Raw genomic sequence first — 22,772 nt, forward strand, 5'->3', positions numbered from 1 at the left:
GTATAGAATATTTAATAAGAATATAGATAATGGTGTGTGTGTGTGTGTGTGATATATTCATAGTGTTGATAGTAAAAGAAAAAAAAATTAAATTGAATTCAAGCTGAGTGTTGATGTATGCATATATACGGGTAAAGAAAAAAAAGAGAACAATATTATTGAAATGGAACAACAACAACAACAACAACAGCAGCAGCAAACACCATACACATGATAATAGTGGTTAGATACGAACCAAGAGATAATAAGATGAGTGATTGAGATGCAAATAATGGATGCGGCACAAAATGGACTTTTTTGTGTGTGTGTGGAGTTTGCGCGCCATTTTTATCAATTCATTCACGAAATTTATTTCAGTATAGGAGGATAATGATGATAATTGAACAACATATCAAGATACACAGATAAAGAATGCGACGAGTCAATATAAGAACGATTGAAGATGTAAATTATTCTTTTATTTTATTTTATTATTTTTTTTTTTTTGTCAAAATCAAGCACAATTTGTTACACTCTGTTTTTTTTTTTTTTTTTTGTTTCATGCATATATGCTTGGAGTCTTTTTTTCCATTCTTTTTCACTCGGAATAATAATGATTCGATACAGACAATTTACCGTACAACGGACGAACAAAATGATTGTGAAAAAAAAACCACCCATTCAACCAACCATTTAAATCGGTTAGATCGGTTGGGTAAAGTTTCACAAATAATTTAGAAAAAGAAAATCAATTGAAAAAAAATAACAAACAAATGAATCTATGGTACATTACAGTCTGTTTGGTTTGGAATGAAATAACCAATTCAATGATGAGATATCATGATGATGCATCACTTATTTTCTGTCTCAGCTGCTTATTTTCCAAACGAATCTGTTCAAGATCGGCATTGATTCTGGTCAGATTTGCACTTGTTTTTCGATTATTTTCACTTTCAATCTATTTATTTATTTAACAGAATGAAAAAAATGGAATCAATTAGCAAATATGAAAAATTAATGGACTGGAATACAAAAAAAAAATTACCATTTCTTCTAGTTTACGAATCTCACGAAGATGAACACCAATTTCAGTGATAGCTTGTAATAATTCAGTGAATGATGATTGTAATAGGGCTAATGATTTATAACAATTACGATTCCATTCATTCTGGCGAGCTTCATGAAACAATGTCTCATCGGCAATGGCAAAACTTCGTTCGATTTTTCCATTCAAATTATTTATATCTTTTTGAACGGCTTTCATTTCGGATACAACTTTGAGCGTTTCATCATTCTGTTTCTTAACATTCTGTATGATTTCGATTATACGACGTGTATATGATCCACGACTGGGTGGCCATTGTTGTGGCTGTCGTGATTCCAATTCCTTAACCAATGATTCTTTAGCCTGAATTTCTTTTAGTTTCGATGCAATAGCTTTCTTCATAGTGTTAATCATACGAATTTTTTCAATTTGTGCTTCATTCTGAGCTGTATTTTGAAGTTTTTTTGTACGCAATTTTTCTAGCAAATCTTTTTGCATTTCATCCCATGCAATGGCAATCTCTTCAATGGAATCTTTCATCGTCGTAATGCTATTTTCAAGCTAAAAAGATTTTTTAATCAGAAATTTTAATGATTTTAATGAAAAATAAAATACCTCGTCTTTGGATCTAAACGATGCTTCGAATAGTTTATACTTTTCCTGATATTCCTTTTCCAATCGGATCAATTCATTTTCATTCATTTTGCATTGATGGATTTCTGAATCACATTCATACAATTCTTGCCGCAGTTTATCGAGAATAATCTGTTGATTTGTTTTTCGTTCAATTTGGTCGGTCGCTGGATTCGCTGATAGCTGTTCATTTGACTCGACATTACCACCAACATTCATCAATGAAGGTATAGTAGAATTGACATAATTGGTCGATTGTTCACCACCACCATGATAAACGATGGCATTCGTTAGTTTCGATTCACACAATGTCTTGAAATAATGACTCATATAATCGACTTGTCGATTTTTATTATTATCGTCATCATCATCAGCAGTGTTGCCTTTCCAAAAATGATTATTCCATTCAAGAATGTCGATAATCGTTGACGGAATAATCGGCATTTTTCCTTTATTAAGATTAATTCGGCAATATTCAGCCAATGGACTATTGGAATTACTGGACAAAAATGACTTTAATGAATAATTGTTCAGATTATACATTCCATAAATTGAATTTGGACTAGTTATGGACGCATAATAATCATGATAATCACTATCGGGACAATATTTACTCTCATCATCATCGTCATCAATATAATCAGAGCTATAAGGAATCCATACAGTTGATGGCCGGGAATGTTTCAATCTTCGAATGATATCATATGGTCTGATTGACCAACCAGTAGCAGATGGATGATCAGGAGATGATGATTTTTCATCTGAATCGGTGGAAATTTGTTCAACTAGATACAATAAAAGTCGGCGAATTTCATGTTCATTACTGTAAAGAAATGTTTGATAGCCAATATCAGATTTGTATCCAATATTCTGTGTATGGATCGAATGTCTGGATCAAATTCAATATCGGAACAACAATATAATAATACCTGTATACAGGTGGACAATTGATTAGCTAGTTTATATTTAATGGACATGTTCATCGTCGAATTGATTGCCGATGGATCTGGTATCAATGAATCTACAGCATCATCATTGATTTGAATTCGTCGTAAACAAATGGCAACACATTTCATGATCTGATATGAATCCATTGAAACGATACCATGAATGTTTTCATCATCTAAATCACTGAATAAAAGATTTTAATAAAAAAACAATCAAAAAATTTTTTCGAAAACTTACCATCCAATTTCTCGAAGCTGTGAGATAAGAATTGAATCGACTTCTTCCATTTTTTCTGGTCCAAAAAATTAACTTTTGTCGATTATTAAAAAACATATGATCCAATAAGACTTTATTGCGCGTGTGTCAATTTCGCAGGTTGTTTTGCTGGTTATCCATAGCGTTGAAATTTGGATCATGTGCTAAATCACGCAACAACGAGTGGGTTTAGTCAAAATGTGCAAAATCCCTCGGAGTGCGAAATCCCTGGAAATCCTCGTTCGTATAGTGGTGAGTATATCCGCCTGTCAAATAGTAGGAAAAAAGGGTAAAACAGTGCGCGGAAGACACGGGTTCGATTCCCGTACGGGGAGGATTTAATTTTTTTCCGTGATATTACTGTAATTTTGGGGAAAAAGCAAAAATCTAATGGTTAGCACTAACCTTTTTGGGTTAGTACTAACCCTAGTTTTTTTCTGTGCGGGGCTGACTAATTGTGACTGTCATCTATTTGATACAAAAGCTGCATCAACGCGCGAAGCTAAAAATAAATGTGAAAAATTCATATCAAACATTAAATTTGGAGGACTAAACGGAAGAATTACTTTTTAATTTTTCATTTACCATCACTAAAATTACAAATTTTTATTACACATACAATGAGAATAAATATCAAACATTTAATTTGCAGGAAAATAAAATATTAAACTGGACATTTCTATTATATATTGATCATTAATATATAATATTATTATTATCGATTAGAAATTGATGATGATCCATATTCAATGATTGTTGTGATGATATCGGATCCGATAATGATTGTGATGATGAAATTGTATTCTGTGTGGATGATGATGATGAATTATTATTATTATTCGAATAATATCGACGTATTTTTTTCACCAATTCATAATTATCACGTTGAAAATAATTGCATTGATATTCGGATAGATATTCACTGTGATCATCGATACGATGATGATTTCGTGCTCTTGTCACCTTTCTAAATCCATACAGATGAAGTTGCCGAAGGAATGATGAAAATTTTTTCGATCGAAAATAATGACCAAGATTTGGTTCAAGACGTTGTTCATTGATTATGACACTCATGCCATCTTTTGACCATCGAATCGGTTTGAATGATTTATCTGAGGCCAGATTCCACAATTTGATCGGAAAACGCTGATGAACATATTTTGGATTAATTTCATGATTTTTGCAATAATTTTTTGAACGATTTTCTTTATCTTCCTCATCATCATTATCATCATCATCATCATCATCATAGTGATTGTTTACTAGTCGTTCGGATTCCTCATTGTTGCCATTACTAGATTCACCGGTCATCATTTCGTTTACATTACTAAATTGATCATCATTGTTATTAATTATCATTGGTGGATTATTATCAAGATTTTCTCTATTTTCATACAACATCGATGTCTGTTGTTGTTGTTGTTGATGTTGATGTTGATGATGATGATCATCAGTATCAAAGACAATATCATTGTGATACAATTCGGCTGCATTCGATGGAATTTGATTACTATTAACGCAATATTGGATATTCATACATCTATTATCATCGTATGGATAATAGTAATCAGTATAATAAATCATCTGGTTCGAATCGTAAGGATTATATAAAGATGGTGGTTCATTCATTGGTTGTTGTTGTTGTTGTTGCTCGATCTTTATTGCAAAGAAAAACAAAAAAAAAACATTGGTTTAATCACACACACACAAACACACAAAAACTGATTTTAAATTTAAATTACCTGATTGGCATAGATGAAATTGGTATGATTTTCGATAGAATAGAAAGGATTGTACAATGCAAAATGTGGATCAGGATAATCCAATGTATTATTATTATTGATACAGTAACCATCCATATTAATTTGCTGATTCATATAATTATGATCATTGTTCATCATGTTCATCATACCATTTGGATCTGATGAATCTATCGGCTGCAACAAGCCATTGTTTTCATGTATTTTGTCCACACTGCCACCGCCATACATCGGTTGGCATTTTTCTTCGTTAATGACATAGTTTGATTGATGATTAAAATCGCCATCATTGATCGAAAAATGCGTTGTTTGGTTGTTATTTGAAGAAAATTCTTGATTTTTATTCTAGAATATTAATTATAGAAAAAAAATACTGTTAAGATGTTCGAATTTTTTAAAAACATAACAAATAAAACATTTTCTAACCAATGGTTCATTCGAATTATGAAAATGTGATGATGATGATGATGATGATGAAGATGCTATTGGTTCGTCGAAAATTTCTTCCTTTATGGACATAATTTTTTCTTCCATTCAAATTTTTAAATTTTTTTTTATTGAAAAAATATTGTTTTAAAAATATAATCGAACTGTGGTCTGAAACAAAAGCATGAATCAAATGATCGGCAACATTATCAAACACAATCGGGCATGCTAGTTTATTGAATTAAAGAAACAAAAAAAATTTGATAAAATCGAATTTTGCCAGTTCAATTCAGTTCAATTTTTCCAAGACTTCCATTTCGAAAATGCCGTGCATGAATTTGCCTATGCATACGCCATCTTCAGGCAGTTTTGTGTTAATTCCGTTTGTTAGTTGTAAATTGAATAAAAATTTTTTCTGTTTGTTATATTTAGTAGTGAAATTTAGAAATAAACGAAATTGCGTCATCAAGAAAAATGGTGTTTGAAATCGAAATAACATCATGCGAATACGAAGGTAATTCATGTGTGAATCTCGTTAATCAACAACATAATCATAAGGGAAGACATGATGATGATGATGATCAACAACATGAACAACGATTAAGATCGGAACATAACGATGATTGTAGCGGTGGAGGTGGTGGTAATGATGTACATCATGATGAACAAATCATCAAAGAAGAAGTGGACAGCAGTGAAGGACCGATGACAGTGGTTCCCGTTTCGAATCCAAACATTTTTTATGATGAACCCAAATTCGTTGGACTTAAAAATCTGGGCAACACTTGTTACGCCAATTCCACACTACAGGCATTATATGGATCGAATAAATTACGACAATATCTTCTGAATTTGCAACATCCATCAACAACAGCTGGTGGTGGTGGTGGTCGAATACAATTCAAATTATCGAAATTGTTTCAGCAGATGCATCAAATGGGCAACAAAGCATTGTCAACGAATAGATACGCAGTCATTAAACCGGAGGAATTTATTTGTGAATTTCGACTGATCAAACCACAATTCGTTCGTAATGAACAACATGATGCACAAGAATTTCTTACCATTCTACTTGAATGTATTCACCAAGAAGACAATAAAATCAAAAAGAATAAACTGGCAAAATTGAATGTTGAACCAAAAAATGCTCAAGAAGCATGGCAACTTCATTTGGAACGTGTAGACAATAGTTTCTATTCACGGCTATTCGTTGGTCAATCAGAATCGGTATTAGAATGTTTCGAATGTAAACATTCAAGCCTTTCTTGGAGTAGTTTTTGGCAACTAAATCTACACCTCAAAAATGATAACGAAAATGGCAACGGTGATCGAGAATTAAGCATTCAACAATGCATACAAGAATACATGGCTTGGGAGGTATGTCCAATAATCATGAATACGATAATAATAATTAAATTAAATGAATCTCCATAGATATTGAACGATGCCACATTCTGTGAGAATTGTCAACGAAAACAAAAATCCAGAAAACGTCTGACAATATGTCGAGCACCGCATTATCTCATCGTACATCTGAAACGATTCACTCATACTGGTTCGAAAATTACCCGTAAAGTAACCATTAATCAAACATTGGAAATATGCGACAAAAAATATGACATTTATTCATGTATATTACATCGTGGTACAGAAACAACTGGTCATTATTTCACATTGGTTCGACCATATTATCATTCATGGTTATTATTTGATGATGAAAGTATTTCCAACGATACACAAAAAGAATGGGTAGAACATTGGCTACAAAATTATTCATACATTTGTTTCTATCGTGCCGTTGCCAATAAAGTCATCGCTTGGAATTGATATAAGTTAATAGAGCGGGAGAAATCGTTTTGTAAAAAAAACCTTTCCCGTCACGTTCTTTATGATTAGAATTGAAATCAAAATTTCCAAAAATTGATTTTGATTTCACATGTATAAAATTTTATTATTTTGTGTTGTTAAAATAATACTGTGTTCTTTTTGATGAAATTGATAAAAAATATGGATCAATCAATCGATTCTAATAAAATTGATAAATCATTTCATTTCTCACCACTAACATTGGAACAAATTCGTCAGATGCATGATGATTTTGTAATGAAACGTAATTGGGAACAATTTCATCAACCACGAAATATTTTGCTTGCATTGATCGGTGAATTGGGTGAGATTGCCGAAAATTTCCAATGGAAACCGGATTCATATTGTGACAATGGACTGACCAAATGGACCGAAAAAGAACGAAATGCATTGGCCGATGAATTGAGTGATGTTCTTATTTACTTGATTCGTCTATCCGATCGTTGTCGAATCGATGTTTCCAAAACAATTTGCAAAAACTAAACCAATGACTATCACTTATCTTTTATTGTCTCAAATATCGATGTTGTCATGATGTGAAACACTTTTTTTCAATTGATTGATAAATTTATCAATTTCCTTGAGAAATCAATCGGTTGTCAAGGATATGGAGATGGAATAAAAAACGTTAATTGTAATCATATGCAACCTGTTGTCTTTAGTCACTCAGTGTATGCATCATTTGAAAAATGGCTCAACCAAAAATATTCATCGTTTTGTTTTTCGTGCTGATTGTTCGAAATTGTTCAGGTCAGAATAGCAGCATCATCAACGACATGATTGACGAATCACCAGTTGCACAAATAACCACGCTCACTAAATACAATTGCAATGAAACCGAATTCCATGATGAAAGCGGTGAAATATCGTTTTTAGATGGAGATAAAATCTGTCTACTTAACACAGTGGTGAACAATGTAATGTTGTTGAGTAAAATCGATTAAAAATGATTAAAAAAAATTGAATTTCATTAAACAGTCATTGGTCGGATATTACCACGTTCAAACATCATCGGATAATGATTATATTATTTTAACAATACAATTTTGTGGTTATATCGATAACAAACTGATCGTTGTCGATGAGAATTCTGGCAATGTACTAAGCTCGTTTATTGGCAAAGAATCAGATGGCGAATGTCAACCCGAGGAAATTCAAACTTTTATCAGTGATTCGAATAAGGTAATTATCATTGCTAACCATTTGTACAGGTTGTATTGTTTATTTCGGCTGTTTATTTCTAGATACGAATAGAATTCACAGCATTCGATAATAATCAAGCTGAAACGCATTTCGCTCAAAACAAAAGAAAAGTAAAATTCGTCGATGATGATGGCCATCCCTGTATCAAATTTTCTGTGACGCATAAAACGGTTAAATTCAGATCAATGGAAATTCACGCGGAAAATGATGGCATTTCTCGATCAAAAATTGAAATTGATCATTATGAACCCAATTCAGTATGGACACACGTTGTTCCAAAAGCAGAAGAATCCGAAACCGAATACAAGATTGGTGTTCAATTCGAAATCGTATATCTGGATCTGGATTTTGACAAGAATGATTATCTTCTAATTTGTCCTGGTATGCAGCCTAAACTTTGGGCTCATACAAAATGTCAGATTATCACACGGAAAATTGCAAGCCACAATAGTGAAGGAATGAAATTCTGGATCAATGCTGATTCGGCTTTTCTTAGGTAATTATTTCCATGATTTCTCTCGATTGACAATACTCAATGATTGCAACCAACACTCGTCCACACACAGGGTAGTCACTCACAATTCATTGAAAAAAAATGTCAAAGTATTGGAAGCATATAGTGAAATTGCAAATAAAACAATCAAAAAGTCCAAAAATTATGATATACCAAATCGAATCAAATTGGCGTCAACACAATTATGTTTCGAACAACTATGTATCAATTGGCGAACGACGACAAAAAAAGAGTTTCTCCAGGAATATGTTTATCATCTGAACAATTATCTTGTCGAACATGAATCAAACATCAGTATGTTGATCGACACGGAATCCGGTGAGTAAAGCTGAAAATTAAATTAAATTAAATTAAACTAAACCATGTCCAAACAATCGCTTACTTATATTATTCAATTTAGTTCTTATAATCGATACAAGAAATGAGACAATATCATCATCACGTTATAATGTCGTTTGTCGTGTAAGTTTGGCTGTAACATCGCCATATGATCCAGAATATCCATTAGTTGATGGTGATACATTACATGAAATGTATTTTGGTTCGAAAACATCAATCATGTTTAATGGGATTCGAGTGACCGATTGTTCGTACATGAACATTACCATCCAGGAGATTATCATACCCATATTGATCATCATTATAGTCTTTTCATTCATTACAGTTGTGTTTTGGCGGTTACAAACACAATTGATCAAAAATCGATATACACCAATCAAACGGAAAAATAATCAATCAGAGTCAAAGCTAAATCTTGCCGAGCAAAATGAAGATTTTATGAATTATTAAATTGTATTGTAAACAATATTTATTTTATTTTATTTGAGCAACAAAAAAAAATAATAAACAAAAAAAATGATGAATTTCTATACTCAAAAGACAGCCAAGATTTTGACCATATGTTTTTGACATTCAAACATGTTGAATTGACAGACACAATTGATTGATATTGATGATGATGATGATGATGGCGATGACTAAAAGGCCATCAACGCGTGTTTTCTCATAATGACAAATCATTTGGCACTTGTTGATGTGTTACATCTGACCGACAATTTTTTTTTCGTATAAATTTGTCCGCAATTCATTTCTCCAAAATCATAACAGCCGTATAGCAGCAGTGGAAAAAAATGTTTTCAATTGAACATTCAATGGTGATGGAGCTCGATAAATATAACAACAACAATTGCTTTATCGATGATTCAAATCAACAGCAAATTTATTGTTCAAAGTTCAATAACAATAATAATCAACAACAAATAACCATTGAATCAGTGATCGATTCGAACATGCAAAACAACAACAACCAGTTGAATCATATGATTGAAAACGTCAGCTTTCGAAAAGAAAGAACTTCTTTTAGTAGATTCCAATTGGAAGCTCTCGAACAACATTTCGATCGACAAAGCTATTTAACACGATTGCGACGATACGAGATAGCAGTCGAATTAAACCTGACCGAACGTCAGGTCAAAGTTTGGTTTCAAAATCGAAGGTAATAGAATAATAATAAAATCGATGATGATGATGATGACATAAATTTTTTGTTTCTTCTTATATAAATTAGAATGAAGGAACGAAGACGGGTAAAAATGTAGAGAAAAGAATAGGACATATTTAGCACATTTCACATTGATGGCCACAACCTGCCGGACATAATGAATTCGTACGGAACCAATCAAGCATATGTTTCAGATGACCACCATGTGCACATCCTTGACACCAAACATATAGTCCTCGTACCGATACATGGCATATACTGCAGGTGCTTGGCTGTGTACGACATTTTTCACATAAAACCGATCCATGATGAATAGCTTTCTTACATAATGCACAATAAACCAGTACTGATGTTAATGATTGATTAATACCCTGAATATCTGGATCACTACATTGTTGTATCAAACGTGTTGATATGTTCCACAGTTGAAATCGATGTAAAAGATCAATGTATGAACGAAACCATATCTGAATGGTTTGTTTATCAATTGATACGATCTGTTTCATTCGATCGCCCAACACCAAAATAATTGAAACGGCAGTCTGTACATCGGATACATCCACATAAAACCGAAGCATTTGAGCTACAGATTCATAAATAGGCCATGCTGGTGGTGCTGGATTTTTTGACGATAACAGCGCCTGTAGATTAACATTTGAAAATCCAGGCGATTCATTAAGATTGAAATCCAATTCATCATCTTCATCATAGCTAATGGATGAATTGACTTCATAATTGCTCATCAATGAATTATCACCAGCATTATTTGCATTCATTTCATTCATCTGTATACCATATTCAGCAATATTATGACGATGAAATATTGATTCACGTTGCAGTTCCCATTCCTGGCAATTTGATTCAAAATCATAGAAATTTTCATCATTACGATGATGATAATGTAAGAGACGTTGCTCGATCGAATCCATTGTTTCTAATTGATTCGGTTGGTAATCGAAAAAATCTACCACAAATTTATTACTAGGCATCGTATCCTGTTTCAATGTGGGGAAATGATTTTGAAACAAATCCAATTGATTGTTATCGTTACGATCATCATCATCATCCGAGTGTTTGGATTCTTTTGAAAAAAATGGATGATTATTCACAGCTGCATTATTATTGCCGCTAAAATGACGAGTGCCGCCACCTCCACCACTGGCATGTCGACTTGGAATTTCATTCTTCATCTTGTAATCACCACTATCATTGATTGGTTGCATACTATTCTGTAGGCTACCACCGCTTGGATTATTTCCCGTCGTACCACCTACGCCACCGCTGGATGTCGGATGACGTCCGGCTATGCTGAACATGTATCGTATCATACGCCATGTTTGTGCAATTTGACAACGATTTAATGAATCGGAAACCTGAGCATTATGTTCACACAATTCTTCAAATGTTCGATCCATCAATAGATACTTTCTGGCTGAATGAATAAAATTTTTCATTGAAATTTCCTCAGTTAGACAAGCTGAAATTGTGGGAAATTTTCGACTTTCAAATAACATCATGTAACTGATCATACAACGGAAATGATCAGCTAGTATTGTTTCATTCGTTTTCCTATACGATATAGGTACACTTATATTGTAGGCAGGTGTCGAATACGATGATGATGAAGATGAGGATGAAATCTGTTGTTGCTGTTGCTGCTGCTGTGATGGAAGGTACTTAGGTTGACCATGACCGCTAGCGATTAGATATTGATGAGCATGATGATTTGACGGGGAACCAATCGAAATATGCCGTGTTGTTGGTCGTGCATCACAGGCAATTGATGCATTAGTAGGTGGCAGTTCATAATTATTCTGTGTAAATGAACTGGATAATGAATGATTCAAATTTGTTGCTGAATTTGATTGAACAAGAATATTATTAGATAAATTATTCAGGCCAAATGTTTTCATTCGATTCGATCGACTACTGCCAATATTCATTGAATTTGAATTTTGTAACGTTTGTGAGTGACGATAAATGAAATCAGTGGTGGAAAAGGCAACATCACCAAATGGATTGAAATCGATGCCGATCGGTGGATAATGTTCGGCCGGATAATAGGCATCGGTTTCAAATCGATGTTGATATATTGTACCATCCTTACACGATGATATGAACACAAAAGGATCATTTTTCCATGCTAATCCGGTGGTAACATCTTTTTTCGTACCAAAAATGGCAAACGGTACATATGGTCGTTTAATATCCCAAACGTAAACACTAAAATCAACAACCAATGAACAGCTGCCAATATGGAAATCTTTTTCTGGTCGCCATTTTAGCTTCGAAACGGGCGTTATCGTATGAACATTATAAATTAATTGTGGACGATTACGATTGCTGAGGTCCCAAACTTTAATGATTTTATCACGACCACCAGTTGCCAGCCATTTATATGCTTCTTGATTTGGATGCCATTCACAGGCAAGTACTGGTCCATCATGAGCAATAAAATTACATTCCGGTCTATCAGGTTTACGGATATCCCAGATTTCGACATTTCCGGTCTCCTGTACGGATGCAAAATGATATGTCCAATGTGGCGAGAATTGTACATCACGAACACTTTCAGAATTTGAAACAAACGTAGTGACAGCTTCTTTTTTGCGTAGATCAAACAGTTTCATACATCCATCTTGAGAACCACTAAGCAATAGATTTGGATCATTACCATGAAAACAAACTTTGTTCACCGTTCGTTTATGATCATTGTAAACGACGCCTATTTTCGACTTGGTTGAATTTTGTAGATTCCAAATGACAACAGCACCATTCGTAGCGGCTGTAGCTAGAATATCATTATCAAGTGAACACCATGTAACATCGCTGTTGGAAAAATTCAAATTTTTCAGATTTGAACTACGAAGATTGAACAATTCCTGACCAAACGATGATCCAGTCTCATCACAAAGATTATAGACTTTCAGTAAACTTCTTCCGGCAACGGCAAGCAGTCCATCACGGCTAACAGCCATTGCATTCACGGGACTATCCGTTTTGAATTGCATTGTATCTTGAAACATTTTCGTTTCGCTTTGATATTATCTCTTTAATTCATGCAGCTGCTTCAAAATCAATCAAAGATCAGATCAAAGAATCGGTGGCCATTTATTGGTCATAAGATAATAGAAGTCACTAGATATCTGCATAAATTAGATTGAAACAAAATTGATGGAAAAATGTGATTCGAACAAACAATGATCAAAACAATTTATTTTGCAAGTATTGCCATCTAGAGGTTATTCATCGGAACCCAGGCTATGTCCAGGATAAATGCTCGTCAAACGAAGGAATCTTGAATTTTTTGTTTAGTTTTTTTTCATATCATTCTTATATCATATTCTATTCAATTAAATGATATAAAAGATGAATGTTCCTAAACCACCGGAAGGTTAGTAAGCAATATTCATCGAAAATATTCATATTGATTATAAATTTGTTTAGATTTAGAACTTCGCAACATAATCGATAAATTGGCTCAATTCGTTGCTCGTAATGGACCGGATTTCGAACAGATGACCAAAAATAAACAAATGGGCAATCCGAAATTTATGTTTCTATTCGGTGGTGAATATCATGCATATTATCGATTTCGTGTTGCATCCGAACAACAACAGGCATTTCAACAACATTCGAAAATGCCCGCACAGCCATTACCATCACATGCTATGCCTCCGTTACCCAATTTTTTTCCCAATCCTCCTCCATTACCGCCACCTTTACCGTTTCCGCCATCATCACAAGCTCCAACGCAATTCAATAATAATTTTGCTTCACAACAATCTCCATTGTCTCATCATACACATCCTCATCATCAGTTACCACCACCACATTGTCCTCCGCTGCCACTTCATGCTCCATTCATGTCAGAAGAATCATTTCATAATCATCAATTTGTACAAATTCCGCCGAAAACAGTGTCAAATTGGCAACCACCGGCATCTACTAATCATCTCATACAATCGCCAATTTCAGCGCCGTCCAGTGATATTGAGTCACACAATCGAATCGATTCACAAATTCAACAATTAAAAGATCATTTAAAAGAATCGGAAAAAAATTTAAATGCTCAAAAAGAAGTGATAATGGGCGTAGAAATGGAGAGACGAATCAACGAAATGATTACAAAACAATTGGATGATGAACTTAAACGAATGTGCGAAGATTTCAATATTAATCTCAATGAGTTTGATAAAATTTTGCAACCCATCATTAAAAGCTGTCGTAAAGAATCAGTTGCTGTAATTTTTAAACCATTGTTTAATATATTCCACTAATCAGTGTTTGTTTGTTTCAATTAGAATGGCAAAATATGGATATTTAACCATTGTAATACAGCCGAACAATATGATGCTGTTGCCAAACATCTTTTGAAAAGGTAGATTTTTTACTATTTATTCATAGATCAATTGATTAATTTCCACTAATAATAAAACAGAGTGACAAGAACCGATTCTCAATTCGAAGGCAAACTTCATTTAATGTATTTGATAAATGATATATTCAATCATTGGTACGAAATCATATTTCACAAATATAAGAATCAATCATTAATCGTTTGTAATAATTAAAATTTTCGAATAGCATGCGAAAAAATGATGAAAAATTAAAAACGGCCATTGTGAACATAATCGTCGCTGCCTTTACTACGGTTTTAATGGAAGCAAACGATGAACGAAAACAAAAAATGAACAAAGTAATTTTTTTTTTCTCTAAATATCTTTTTCTGGTTTCTGTTTTTCATTTTTTTTTTTATTATTATTCAATTGGAATCGAATGAAATTCATATTAACAATTTGTCTTAATTATTATCATCATTTTCATAGCTTCTCAAAATATGGGAGACCAATCAATATATTGATCACACATTGTTGGATGTAAGGAATCATTTGAATAAAACAGGCAAACATTTCAAATCTTTAAATTATATATAATTGAGAGGTTTTATCAGGCATCTATTGTTGATCCACTATATAATACACTTTTATAACATTGGAACAATGATCAATTTTTAATATTATATCATTTTCTATCATTTTTTTCCCATTATCGATTAATACGGGCACTTTTTCCTATTGATTAGCAATTGAAATCACCAGAACAATCACTAGATGCCTATAAGGTGGGTAATGACAATTGTTTCATTGATAATTAAATCCATTCATTCATAGAACTCTCTACGGAAGAAATATTCGGAACAAATCAATATGATCAATCAAGAACAAATGAATAAATACATACAGATTGAGAAACAACATTCGGATTTTGTTGTTCATTGTAATAATCAAATTCAACAGCTTCAATCACAAAAAGTTAGTTAAAAATAATCAATTTTACATCTGATTAAAGTTTTCATTTTTCCGATAGCAAACTATACAAGCAAACATGTCTCCTATACAACCATCGTTTCCACCGGGACAGATGAACGAATTACCACTTGCTCCAGTTCCAGCACATTTACCCGTTCATCCAATGATAACTACTGCCCCTCCTAATGGCACTGTACCACCGCCACCAACATCAAGTATTCCATTAGTTACACCATCGATTGTGAATAATTTCGTGCAGACAAATTCTTCGATGCCGCCCGATTCACTTCAACAGCCGCAAACTTCGCTACTTCCGCCACCTCCACATTTACCATTACCACATGCTCGGTTTCCTGCACCATTTTCAATCGTAACGGTTACATCACATCATCAGCCGAATTTCTACCCAACAAATCCTGGTGTGCAGATGTATCCTCCATTGCCACTGTATGCATCGGCAATGATGCCGTCCACCACTCAGATGTTACCAGAAGTTCCTTCTTTGGCACCCGAAGAAGCGGCACCTTATTTCGAAAAACCGGCCGGTTTGATGACTACGTTGATTAAATTAGAAGATTTCGATTATAATCCCATTGATCCAAAAGAAATTAAACTGCCATCATTGGAACCTCCATCTGAACGTCTGCTTCAAGCTTTGGAAGCATTTTATTCAGCTCCAACCCACGAACATCCAAGAAATGCTGAAGGTTGGGAGAAACTTGGCCTATATGAATTTTTCAAAACCAAATCACAAGCTCGAAAAGAATATGAAATTAATGTATTAGGCCATGAACCAACACAGAAAGATGATGAAACATTAAACGACTCGGATTCATCAAGTATGCCATGCAATAATGATAATAATCGAAAATCATTTTCAGAGAAATCATCTCCACCTAAAAAATCCTATAAAGAATTCACAGAAGAAAAAAGGTATTTATTTTCTTTAATTTTCCTATGTTTAACCTGTTCATCCATATTTGTTTGCATATTTCTTTAGTAAAAACCGTAGCCGATCACCGACCGACAAGCATCGTTCAAAAAAGCGATCAAGATCAAGATCACCTGTTCGTTCGAAAAGTCCATCGAAATCGAATCATCGACGAGAATCCTCACCTAAACATACTTTTTCAAAGAATAAATCTTCAAGTAAATCACCGGAATTTTCCAAATTTAATCGCAACTCTGATGATTCTCGCAAGAAAGATTTGATATCAACAAAGAAAATGACCTGGTCAAATAACACAGGATTCACCACCAAAGAGACAAGTATTGATCTAGTTAATATGCATTATAATTGTCCATACTAATTGATGAATTTGATTTTAGAACCCAAGGTTACTTCACCTGTCATACAGCAATCCGAACAATATCGAGGGTTCGGTGATACGACCAACACACCAGCCAAAATGTTTGATCCATTTGAATCATTTCGACGTAACAAAGGTCAAGCTTATATTCAACGTATTCGTGATGCCAGACGTGATTGAAAACTTGCTTTATACTCATGTAACATATTCTTTCATCATCTCATCATCATCATCATCATCATTTTAGACATTTATACTAAATCCTAATTGTATTATATGAAGGACAGATATTCAAAAATCATAGAAAATAAACATTCATTTGAACAATATTTTTCTTTTCTCTTGTTTGATTTCAGAAATGAGATTGACATAGTTTTTGTTTTACTTTGAACATTAGATGTCAAACATGTGATGATTATATTGATCAAATGAAGAAATTAAACAAAGTAATAATAATATAATAAATAATGATAAATTATAAACAAGAAACTGTTTATTTGAACGTGAATATCAAACTTGGACAAACAAAAAAACGGAATGCAAAATGCAATAATCATATAGGTATAACTAGATATTTTTTTTTTTTTTTTTTGGCTAAAGAATTGCAATCACCAATCATTGACCAAATCGATCATAACATATCGATATCGTCGTGTAAAAATTTAAAACTGGTATGTGGTGGTCTCCATTCTTGAACGTGAGTCATTTTGGCATTCTGTATGCCTGTAAAAGTGTACAGATAATATTTGATTACCAAAACATATGAATCCCATCAAACCAATGTCCAACCGAGACAAGATAAGAGAAACCAAGAAAAGAAAGGAAAAACTTTGATTAGCATCGATTTCGTTCTTTTTTTTTACTATGCAAATATGAGGGAAATTGTTCTTTATGAATGTATGAGAATTCGGGTCCGAAGAAGTAAGAAAATGTGCTTCTTTTTCTAGGTTTCTCTCTTTGGTTTTTTGAAAATATTCGAAGAATTATTCTTTGGAAAAATTTTTTTTATTACATAAAGATTGTCATCGTTGAAACTTAGCCGAAATGACAAAGACAAATATTTCTTTCGAAAGTTGATCTAACATTTTGTTCATGGCGATAGAGAGGATTGAAAATGAGAATTAGCATCAATATCACATGAATGAACGTGGACGCCTAATTAAATGACTAGTTTTTTTTTGTTTTCATTGAATCCTAATCATTTATACATGATTAATCGATTCGGGTTGTCTTTCTGTTTTTGTCGATTATGTTTATATGTGTGTGTGTGTGTTTGTTCGGAATTTGAAGGGAAACAAATTTGTAAATGGACAAAATGATACTACTATCATATACTGTATAATGTTAGTTTATCATATCATCAATAGGTTTTGGTTATTTGTTGAGCATTGGTCGGAACATTCGTATGGGTATGTGTACGGGCCAAATGGGATTTTTCTTCGCCAATTAGCTCATAATAGGTTTCGGGATTAGTAGCAGTTTTAGCTGTACCTTTACCACTTCCGCCTGCTGTCGAGCTGCCAGATGAGCTCATAAAATGGACGTGATCCTCATCTTCTTCATCATTTTCCGCTGGATTTTGTGATGGCATCGATGGTATTGCCAAAAATAATGCCAATGCAACAACACCATGCCAAACGCTAAAAACAAAATTTTAAACAACAATTAATCAGTATATGATGAAGATTTTTACCTGTGAGTAATGGCATAGTTATCTTGTGTTTCTAAAAATGCATAGATTATCAATCCAACAATGGTTAAAATCAGCGCTGGACATATGGAAAATATCCAACAGCGTACGGGTGGATAACAGGATTTTCGACAACAACGTGAACACTGTCAATATGGGGATCAATATTACTGGAATTTTCGACATTAGATTGTTAAACATACCCAACAGCAGAACATGAGTAATGTTCCGAGACCAGCCGGAATGACAAATGTCCATAGGCTTGTACGATCATTTTGGGTGATCAATGCAATAGAGATAGCACCCATTAGATGGAAAAATGATTTACATCCAGGTGATAAACATGCTAATGTCAATAATGTGACAAAGAATGATAATATTGCTGTGTAAAAATCAGCAAATTGTAACAGTCCAACACTAAAGACACAATAAGATTGTGAGAAATCGCTATCGCAAGCATGATATAACTGGAAAATCAAAATGAATGAATTTATTTACAATTATTCAGTCATCAATATTACATACCGCTGATGAGACCATTGTGATGAAATAGATGGCCGATTCGGTGAAATAACGTCGACATGCTGCCAGAACAATTGCCGGTATAAATGCTGCATTGCTGATGGTCAATATGAGAAAGTTGATGAGTAGTTTTTGTGCGGATAACGCTTCGCTTCCATCATTACAAACTAATCCTTTCCAACCTTAGAGGAAAAAAAATGAAATAAACAATTTCGAGTAACAGCTAACAAACAAAGATTACAGTACCTGCACGACATGAGCATGTTGAATAAAGGATTCCAACATTCATATATTGTTGACATTTACCGTTGTTCAAACAACGAGAATTTAAACATGAAGCTGAATGAATATCGATCATGATGGATGTTTTATTCAAATAATCACAGCTAACGGTGCTGAAATCGGCATTCATTAATGAATTGAAATCATCATCGATATCTTCATCGTGGCTACTATAACATCGAGCCAGAATCGAAATAAACCATGTTCCAGATTGTGGATAAGGTACAACTAATGATTGCAACTCACTTCCCATTGTTGTGAAATTTGCCTGAGAAGTATTCGATACAAGATGGCCATAGCAATGTTCATCAAATTGAATGCCAGTGGATGTCAGTGATAATGGTGGTAATCGATTGTGCGTCAAACAAAGGATGGCCGTAACATTCTGATGTGTATGATTGGTCCATGGTGAGATGGCGAAATCAATTTCTAGATTGCCACCAATATCATATTGAGGTATGATTGTAAAATTAAACAAAGCAAATCGATCATTATCGATTTCGATGAAATTGGCTTGACTAGAATATGATTGATTCGTGTTCAATAATTCATCATCGATTATCATTGTCGGACTATAACGGAAAGTGAAAACATCCGAACTTTGATATCGTGTAAGATTGTAGACTGCAAATGTGGTCATATTGACCATATCATCCTCATCTAACGAAGCCATTATTTTCGAAGGTTCGAACTGACATTGTTTTTCGGCTAAAGCTTTATCTCTATTTCGTTGTCGATTTTTATTCTTTTGTTTCTTAAGTCGTCGTTCTTCTTTGGCTTTTTTATCCTGTTTCTTGCGATCACGGTTCTGATCGGCTGATCTTTTGCTGATTTGATTTTCGGTGACATCAATAAAATCGCCATCATCTTCATTATATTCAAGTGAATCATAATTATTGATCGATACAGTGGAAGCTTTTTCATTTTTCATTGAATTGATTTTCATGTCAACATCCGAATCGATCTGATCGAAAGGATAGGCAGGTTTTCTATCCGAATTATTATGTTTGGCAATGTTATAATTTGCCAAATTATTGGAAAGCCGATTTGTTGATAAAAAATTTACTTTGGAATTGTCATCGACGATTGCCGATACTGGCGATTCATTCTTATTTTTTGTTACAAAATTATAATTGTTCAACGACATAATGTTCGATGCCATTGTTGTGCTTGTTAGTTGCTGTTGTTGAGGCTGTGGCTGATTTTGGCCAGCAGCCATTTGACAATTTTGATCATTAAAATAATTATATAGAAAGGCTTCCTGACCGGCAAGAAGTTGTATGGTAAAATTGATTGAGCCAAACTTTAATTTTGTTCGATATTGTTCGCCAAAGATTGTTTTATGAGTTTGATGATGATCATTGATCATAATCATATTGTTCACTGTTGATACAATCTGTAAATAATTCCAATGATCCGGAACAAAGCTTGGTAAATCGATGATACATTTATCATTGCTCAATTCAACATTCGTTTGATTCGTCTGGCAATTGAATGAATAATCTCGAGTGGTTGTATTTGGCAGTGCAAGTGCTCGAAAATTTAATTCAATTGGGCAGGAATTGGTCATATTCAATGATGATGATGATGATGATGATGAAAAATTTGTATTGTGTTGAACAAGCATCGGATCACCGTTATTCATCACCATAGATGATTGATACGATGGCAATTGATTCGATGGATGATGACGGATATTTGCCGATGATGATGATGACGGTCGATATTGGCAGTTGGTTATAACAATCTTGACACCGTATGATTCGTGTAGATTGAGGAAAAATTTAAAGAGAAGCTCTGGTTGAATATTTTGCTGGTCAATAACCAAAGATTGTTTCAACATGAAAGTATGTGATGGCTTCAAAACGCTCACACGATTCATTGCAGTGCCAATTAAAGAAACGCTTGATTTAAACCGATAAATGCATTCACGTTCAAGACCTTTCTGTGCGATTTTATCATTGGTTTTGTTGATGAATGCCATACCATACCAATCACCGGGTAATGGATTCGTTAGATTTAGTTCAACAATTTGGCCATCCGTTTTCAGATCAACAACATACTGATCGGTTGAATTTTTGACTATAAAATTATCCGGTATGGTTGCATTCCGTATCGATAATAATGGAAGTGATTGCCAACGAAGATAAAATTTAACATGCAACGGTTTTCGGCAAGCAGTGCTCAGTACTGATCGATAAAATTTATTTATTTTTTCCGAATAGATTGCTATTTTGGTTGCATTGATCCAACTAGGTAATGATGGCCATTGATCGGTGGCCGTAATAGGTATGGTATCAGCCATATTCGTTTTGGATAGATGTGTTATATTCCATGCTGAATAATGATCTTGCCACATGGTCACATTGATCGGCAATTCGGATTGCGATGCATTCAACCGAAATACGGCATTGCTGAGTTCCGGCGGTATTTGGAAACGAAAAAACTGAGCATCCTTATACGAACGTAATGGACTCAGTTTTCGTGTCAATTGTATTTGATTGTTCCATTCTGTATGCGTGAAAAGAAATAAATCAACAAAAGTAAATCAACATCATGCAATTATCACTTACCGAATGTTTGCGAAAATGAAATTGCATAAAAAACAAAAAGAAAAGAATAGAAAAGATTTTGAGCCATTCGAATCATTTTTCATTCAATAATAATGACGATGACGATTTCACTCGAATTTGAGCAAAACGATCAATTCTTAAATAAATATGATAAATATAATAATAGCTATCTGTCCGGAATTTGGCTTGACAATTTACTTTGTCACATCTTGAAATTATTGTTACGAGTTTATAAATTTAATTTGATCAGATTCGGCATACTAGCGAGAAAGGGAGTCAAAGACCTAAATTCGTTGTGTTAGAAATGAGAAAAAAAAAATCCAGGGACACAAAAAACGCCACCTAACGCATAACCAATTGTGCCATACTCCCATTATATTTTTATTGATGATCGAATACATTTATGAATGTTACTGCTCAATCCTGGTTTCTATGGATATAATATTGAATAGCCGCCGCTAGTTCCAGTTCGTTGCTCCTCGAATCAAAATGGGCCGTCTTATATATAGCCAACAACTGTGATGATGGGTATATATCGGCCAATGTAGGGTACATTAATGATGATGCGGCTGTCAGTTATTTGGTGTATTTTTAACTATTAAAACATCTTATATTATATGGTTGCTATATGGTGGCAGAATTTCATTGTTTTCATTAACCACCATTCATTCACCATATCATCATCATCATCATTTTTTAAACAGCTTAAACTTGACGACATCAATAATACCAATGATGTTTTTAATCAATGACCATGGCTGTTCAACAACAATGATGATGATAGAAATAATAATAACCATATGATGATATGAAAATTTAATGAAACAATTTCAAAAAAAAAAAATTATACAAATCAAGATAAGATTGACATTGAAAACATTCGAAATAGAAAATACAATGTGCAAAAAATAAGCAATAGATGGCGATACTTGTCCTTATCTTTCGGACAGTTT

The 22,772-nt window shown here is 33.6% G+C and overlaps 8 protein-coding genes and 1 non-coding gene across 10 annotated transcripts; 5 read left to right on the forward strand and 4 right to left on the reverse strand.

The window, feature by feature from the left end:
• Positions 1–436: 436 nt before the first annotated feature.
• On the reverse strand, positions 437–2,971 carry LOC124500166 (coiled-coil domain-containing protein 22 homolog). Its single transcript, XM_047064207.2, has 5 exons — positions 2,843–2,971; positions 2,587–2,788; positions 1,640–2,527; positions 1,025–1,585; positions 437–937 (listed from the first exon to the last, which is right to left on the reverse strand). Exons 1-5 carry the CDS (start codon positions 2,890–2,892, stop codon positions 818–820), a joined length of 1,821 nt encoding a protein of 606 aa, XP_046920163.1. The 5' UTR covers positions 2,893–2,971; the 3' UTR covers positions 437–817.
• Positions 2,972–3,095: 124 nt separating this feature from the next.
• On the forward strand, positions 3,096–3,195 carry TRNAD-GUC (transfer RNA aspartic acid (anticodon GUC)). Its single transcript has 2 exons — positions 3,096–3,132; positions 3,161–3,195. It is a non-coding gene; the product is annotated as a tRNA-Asp (tRNA).
• A 361-nt stretch (positions 3,196–3,556) lies between these two features.
• LOC124500199 (uncharacterized) lies at positions 3,557–5,333 on the reverse strand. The gene is made up of 3 exons (XM_047064237.2): positions 5,047–5,333; positions 4,603–4,965; positions 3,557–4,516 (listed from the first exon to the last, which is right to left on the reverse strand). The coding sequence occupies exons 1-3, from the start codon at positions 5,152–5,154 to the stop codon at positions 3,557–3,559; spliced, it is 1,431 nt and encodes a 476-aa protein (XP_046920193.2). The 5' UTR covers positions 5,155–5,333.
• A 187-nt stretch (positions 5,334–5,520) lies between these two features.
• On the forward strand, positions 5,521–6,874 carry LOC124500232 (ubiquitin carboxyl-terminal hydrolase 2). Its single transcript, XM_047064278.2, has 2 exons — positions 5,521–6,423; positions 6,481–6,874. The coding sequence occupies exons 1-2, from the start codon at positions 5,521–5,523 to the stop codon at positions 6,871–6,873; spliced, it is 1,296 nt and encodes a 431-aa protein (XP_046920234.1). The 3' UTR covers position 6,874.
• A 75-nt stretch (positions 6,875–6,949) lies between these two features.
• On the forward strand, positions 6,950–7,555 carry LOC124500233 (dCTP pyrophosphatase 1). The gene has a single exon (XM_047064279.2). The coding sequence runs from the start codon at positions 7,036–7,038 to the stop codon at positions 7,393–7,395; it is 360 nt and encodes a 119-aa protein (XP_046920235.1). The 5' UTR covers positions 6,950–7,035; the 3' UTR covers positions 7,396–7,555.
• LOC124500231 (uncharacterized) lies at positions 7,428–9,507 on the forward strand. The gene is made up of 5 exons (XM_047064277.2): positions 7,428–7,829; positions 7,891–8,094; positions 8,157–8,611; positions 8,682–8,947; positions 9,030–9,507. The coding sequence occupies exons 1-5, from the start codon at positions 7,602–7,604 to the stop codon at positions 9,416–9,418; spliced, it is 1,542 nt and encodes a 513-aa protein (XP_046920233.2). The 5' UTR covers positions 7,428–7,601; the 3' UTR covers positions 9,419–9,507.
• Positions 9,403–13,313, reverse strand: Wdr24 (WD repeat domain 24). The gene has a single exon (XM_047064273.2). The coding sequence runs from the start codon at positions 13,154–13,156 to the stop codon at positions 10,247–10,249; it is 2,910 nt and encodes a 969-aa protein (XP_046920229.2). The 5' UTR covers positions 13,157–13,313; the 3' UTR covers positions 9,403–10,246.
• Positions 13,314–13,357: 44 nt separating this feature from the next.
• scaf6 (SR-related CTD associated factor 6) lies at positions 13,358–17,064 on the forward strand. 2 transcript variants are annotated; one of them, XM_047064274.2, is made up of 11 exons: positions 13,358–13,524; positions 13,578–14,374; positions 14,435–14,511; positions 14,572–14,646; positions 14,718–14,829; positions 14,960–15,010; positions 15,217–15,255; positions 15,305–15,445; positions 15,501–16,375; positions 16,443–16,711; positions 16,772–17,064. In XM_047064274.2, exons 1-11 carry the CDS (start codon positions 13,500–13,502, stop codon positions 16,930–16,932), a joined length of 2,622 nt encoding a protein of 873 aa, XP_046920230.2. In that variant the 5' UTR covers positions 13,358–13,499; the 3' UTR covers positions 16,933–17,064. The 2 variants fall into 2 exon arrangements, with proteins under 2 accessions (XP_046920230.2, XP_075590899.1); XM_075734784.1 differs by having other exon boundaries at positions 13,408–13,524; positions 13,584–14,374.
• A 178-nt stretch (positions 17,065–17,242) lies between these two features.
• Positions 17,243–22,551, reverse strand: LOC124500227 (uncharacterized). The gene is made up of 7 exons (XM_047064272.2): positions 21,820–22,551; positions 19,211–21,757; positions 18,968–19,146; positions 18,646–18,909; positions 18,446–18,588; positions 18,244–18,392; positions 17,243–17,475 (listed from the first exon to the last, which is right to left on the reverse strand). Exons 1-7 carry the CDS (start codon positions 21,893–21,895, stop codon positions 17,384–17,386), a joined length of 3,450 nt encoding a protein of 1,149 aa, XP_046920228.2. The 5' UTR covers positions 21,896–22,551; the 3' UTR covers positions 17,243–17,383.
• Positions 22,552–22,772: the final 221 nt, after the last annotated feature.

This window comes from Dermatophagoides farinae, chromosome 10 (assembly GCF_024713945.1).
Source record: "Dermatophagoides farinae isolate YC_2012a chromosome 10, ASM2471394v1, whole genome shotgun sequence".
Lineage (NCBI taxonomy): Eukaryota > Metazoa > Arthropoda > Arachnida > Sarcoptiformes > Pyroglyphidae > Dermatophagoides > Dermatophagoides farinae.

Coding starts and splice junctions, on each gene's coding strand:
- LOC124500166 (XM_047064207.2), bottom strand. CDS start 2,892: ATGGAAGAAGTCGATTCAATTCTTATCTCACAGCTTCGAGAAATTGGA. Junction 1,586..1,639: donor CGTTTAGATCCAAAGACGAG/GTATTTTATTTT, acceptor AAATCTTTTTAG/CTTGAAAATAGCATTACGAC. Junction 938..1,024: donor TTCGTAAACTAGAAGAAATG/GTAATTTTTTTT, acceptor ATAAATAAATAG/ATTGAAAGTGAAAATAATCG.
- LOC124500199 (XM_047064237.2), bottom strand. CDS start 5,154: ATGGAAGAAAAAATTATGTCCATAAAGGAAGAAATTTTCGACGAACCA. Junction 4,966..5,046: donor ATAATTCGAATGAACCATTG/GTTAGAAAATGT, acceptor TTAATATTCTAG/AATAAAAATCAAGAATTTTC. Junction 4,517..4,602: donor ATTTCATCTATGCCAATCAG/GTAATTTAAATT, acceptor TTTGCAATAAAG/ATCGAGCAACAACAACAACA.
- LOC124500232 (XM_047064278.2), top strand. CDS start 5,521: ATGGTGTTTGAAATCGAAATAACATCATGCGAATACGAAGGTAATTCA. Junction 6,424..6,480: donor AAGAATACATGGCTTGGGAG/GTATGTCCAATA, acceptor GAATCTCCATAG/ATATTGAACGATGCCACATT.
- LOC124500233 (XM_047064279.2), top strand. CDS start 7,036: ATGAAATTGATAAAAAATATGGATCAATCAATCGATTCTAATAAAATT.
- LOC124500231 (XM_047064277.2), top strand. CDS start 7,602: ATGGCTCAACCAAAAATATTCATCGTTTTGTTTTTCGTGCTGATTGTT. Junction 7,830..7,890: donor TTAACACAGTGGTGAACAAT/GTAATGTTGTTG, acceptor TTCATTAAACAG/TCATTGGTCGGATATTACCA. Junction 8,948..9,029: donor GTTGATCGACACGGAATCCG/GTGAGTAAAGCT, acceptor TATTCAATTTAG/TTCTTATAATCGATACAAGA.
- Wdr24 (XM_047064273.2), bottom strand. CDS start 13,156: ATGTTTCAAGATACAATGCAATTCAAAACGGATAGTCCCGTGAATGCA.
- scaf6 (XM_047064274.2), top strand. CDS start 13,500: ATGAATGTTCCTAAACCACCGGAAG. Junction 14,647..14,717: donor AATGATATATTCAATCATTG/GTACGAAATCAT, acceptor ATTTTCGAATAG/CATGCGAAAAAATGATGAAA. Junction 16,376..16,442: donor GAATTCACAGAAGAAAAAAG/GTATTTATTTTC, acceptor ATATTTCTTTAG/TAAAAACCGTAGCCGATCAC.
- LOC124500227 (XM_047064272.2), bottom strand. CDS start 21,895: ATGATTCGAATGGCTCAAAATCTTTTCTATTCTTTTCTTTTTGTTTTT. Junction 18,910..18,967: donor TCACAATGGTCTCATCAGCG/GTATGTAATATT, acceptor TTGATTTTCCAG/TTATATCATGCTTGCGATAG. Junction 18,393..18,445: donor AACTATGCCATTACTCACAG/GTAAAAATCTTC, acceptor TTTTGTTTTTAG/CGTTTGGCATGGTGTTGTTG.